Below are 3,616 nucleotides of genomic sequence, written 5' to 3' on the forward strand. Positions count from 1 at the left end.
TTCAGCAGGGTTAAGCTCCATCTCCTCTAGCCTCTCCCTTGAGCTCTGGGCATCACAGCCTCCTGCAGCATCACTGTTTGCTCCTTGTGCTTGTTTCTCAGCCTCTGCCAGAGCTTTTAGGATGGTGAAGTTTGCCTGGACAGAGCTGAGACATGCTTCAGTCCCCTGGAACATTATCGTTCCATTATGGTAGATATTCACAGTTAGAAATGCCTTGTTAGTGTCATTTTCTTCATAACTTTGGATTTTTCTGCCATTACAGATGCCTAGTTTTCTATAACTTTTGTAGTGTTTACAGATGACCGTGTGCCAAAGATTGCAGTCTGTTGTGTAGAGGAGCAGATTAGTGATGATGGCTCTGTCCCCTTTTTGTGAAACGTCTGCCATCAGGGTCTCTGGGTTGTTCTTCAGCAGGCTGTATTTATAGGTTTTCTTGTCTTTTGCGCTCTTGATAGTCTGTGGGTATGTGATGGAGTGGGGGAGGAGCTCTCCTGCAATGGCTTCCATCGTTGTTTTTTTTCTGTAACTGTCACTTTTTAACTGTCACTCTCAGACTGCTACTAGTTTTCTCTACTTTACTATATTTCAACTGAACTAAAATAACTTTAGTCCTGCCTCACTAATTTGTAATAGTCTTTTAAAATGCAGTGTAGATGGAGATTCAGTCTTGCCTGTTATTTGGATGTGAACTGATTCCTGATTCCAGTATCTTCTGCTTTATCCAGTTTTCCTCCTGATTGCTCTGTTTCAGTGCTCTTTAGTTGCCTTGTTGAAGAAGCAGCAATGAAATTCACAGCTATCACGGTCACCTTAATATTCCTCTCACTTTTTTCTTTGGTTTAGGCCTGTTTCACTCTAGAGATCAAAGATTGCAAAAAACTTAGGAGCTCAAGTGGATCATGACTTTTTCTCTCTCTCTCTCTCTCTCTCTCTCCCTCTCTTCATATTATTCATGTTATTAAAAAACTCTTCATGTTTTGTTTTGTTAAAAGAAAACATTACCAGTTACCTCTAAACATATATAACCAAATATACCTCAAATACATGCTTGAATATTTTTGATACACACATTTCGCAGCAAAAACACATACTGTATGCATTCCAACACAGACACAAAAAGTTTGGAAATGCTTCAGTTACTTGCTTAAAGGGATACTCCACCCCAAAATGAAAATGTTGTCATTAATCACTTACCCCCATGTGGCTCCAAACCCGTAAAAGCTTCGTTCGTCTTCGGAACACAATTTAAGATATATTGGATGAAAACTGGGAGGCTTGTGACTGTCCTATTGACTGCCAAGTAAATAACACTGTCAAGGTCCAGAAAAGTATGAAAGACATCGTCAGAATAGTCCATCTGCCATCAGTGGTTCAACCGTAACGTTATGAAGCGACGAGAATACTTTTTGTACGTGAAGAAAACAAAAATAACGACTTTATTCAACAATTCGTCTCCTCTGTGTCTCTCTGCATCACCGTAGCGCCATTTTGAAGAATGTCCACTGAACGCAAGCAGCGTACGCTCTCCTGTGTCAGCCGCGACACAAGGATACGTTTTCTACGTGTATTTACGCTCAACTATAGACCAATATCAAATCTTCCTTTTACAGGCAAGATTATTGAAGTTTAATATTAAGGTAGTTTTTAATCAGCTGAACAACTAAATTCAGCTGATTTAAATTCTGATTCTGGCAAAATATCAGTGCTGGTACTACTAGATCTCAGTGCTGCGTTTGACACTGTCGATCATAAGCTGAGCTGATCAGGACATTTTGCTGAGGACCCTGGATCTCATGTTACACATCCCATCTATATAAAAGGTAAGGGCTGTATTTGATTATGACAGCTGCGGATGGGAGGAATGTGTGATTATAAGATCTTTTGGCTCTCTATAAGCGAATTAATATAACATGGCGCCCAACGTGTGAGGCTCGATTAATGGAGTGGAAAATTCAAGGATAATAGAGAACGTATAATAACCCAGAAATTCCTTGCAGATCACGACCACAATAGTAGTCCAGAAGGACTGTTGTCTTTTTCGCGCGCGCAAGCTTAAGTAAAGACCTGAGAAATAAAGACGAAGGACTCAATGAATTCTCAGAGGAGAACGAGTCATGTTTGAGTGAAAAGCTAAATCAAGAGCGGATTCAAAAGTGAAAGTGAATTATAATGGGGCAAATGATGACGGTCAGCCTCATCGCTCAAGATCTAGCTGGAAGATTAGACTGGATTAATCCCACACAGTGTAGATGTGGTTCTGGTCAAATTCCGTGGCACGAAATAAGGATGATGGCTTCAGTGGTGAATTTCAGGATATGTGAGGGAGCGGAAATCCCACCCTTTATCTATTCGAGTAGAGGGGGAAGGGATGGATATCCCAAAGTTAGGGTGTTTGACGAATTCGGGTCAGAAATCAGAAATATACCCACCAGAAGTTGGGATGACCTCGAAGAAGTTGATATGGGGGAAGGATCCGAGCGCGGATCCTTAGCTCCCAATTTTATTCCCCGTAGAGAGGGGAATAGAAGCACCGTAGATCCAAGTGCTCCCCAGTGGGAAAATCCTGAAAGCCCAGATGAGGAGTTTTCATCAGAAGATGAAGAAACGCTTAGGATATATTTCGGCAGAGGCAGATATTTAATTATCCTTAAAGAAGGGCGCTTGGAAGTAGAGGAGGAAGCTAGCGTTTTAGTGAACGCGGCCAATACCGAACTCCAGCACGGAGCGGGTCTTAGAAAGCATAACTACGAGAGTAAATCAGGATCAGGATGCTGGGGAAGGGAGGTCGAACCAGGGAGCTGGTATTATATAGAGACCGACCAGTACCGAGGCCGGGGTGCCAGAGGGGGACCCAGATCCTGAATGGCCAGAACTGAGGCGAACGAGAACAGCTAGGGGGAGAAAAGACAGGGTAGAAAACCCGTTCCCCAGATTAAAACTGGGAAGGAGTTATGAGACTTTTCGATTAGGAAAAGGCTTCTATAAACCCACACATGCCGCGAGCAGGAAAAGAGAAACAGCTTTAGACAGGATAAATAAATGAGATGAGGAATATGCCCCAGGAATAACCTGTGGACAAGTTTGGTCCATTTTGAATGGAGGAGACGCAGTTCAGATTTTAGCAGACACCTCACTGACGCAGCGAGCTAAGAGGGCGATATTAGCTCAGAAGGATTTGACAAGCCAGGCCGCACTGGAAAAGATAATCAGAAGCGCGGTGGGTAATGATCTGTTCGAAGAATATTATTCAGACGTGGGACCAGAAAGTGACAGCGCAGAAAGTGACTCAGAGGAGAATCAGGAAGATTCAGATTATGAGCAGTTAGTGGTTGAAAGAACAGAAAGAAATGTGACACCTCTCCCTGTCAGACCGGCGCGAGCGCCGAGAAGGCTCCGTTTCAGAGACCGAACTCCGGAGCCAGACATTCAGCCAGAGAGGGAAATTCAACCAGAGAGGGAAATGAATCGACCAGTAGAGTATGATGCACTAAATCAGCATTTGGAGGCATTACATTTAGGGACACCAGGTCAGAGAAGGCCCATGACTCCTGTAAATCAAGTGCGTTCCCCTAGACAAACAGAGATTAATTCGATGGAATCCAGAGTTACTCTGGAA

General features: G+C 43.2%; 1 protein-coding gene across 1 annotated transcript in view; it reads right to left on the bottom strand.

The window, feature by feature from the left end:
* LOC107676146 (uncharacterized) overlaps nt 1-723 on the bottom strand; it is a 1,169-nt gene extending 446 nt beyond the window's left edge. The window contains exon 1 of the mRNA XM_016470667.1: nt 1-723. Coding sequence (XP_016326153.1) covers nt 1-507 — 507 coding nt within the window. The 5' untranslated portion in view covers nt 508-723.
* Nucleotides 724-3,616: the final 2,893 nt, after the last annotated feature.

This window comes from Sinocyclocheilus anshuiensis, unplaced genomic scaffold (genome assembly GCF_001515605.1).
Source record: "Sinocyclocheilus anshuiensis isolate Anshui unplaced genomic scaffold, SAMN03320099.WGS_v1.1 scaffold3807, whole genome shotgun sequence".
In the NCBI taxonomy this organism is placed as follows: Eukaryota; Metazoa; Chordata; class Actinopteri; order Cypriniformes; family Cyprinidae; genus Sinocyclocheilus; species Sinocyclocheilus anshuiensis.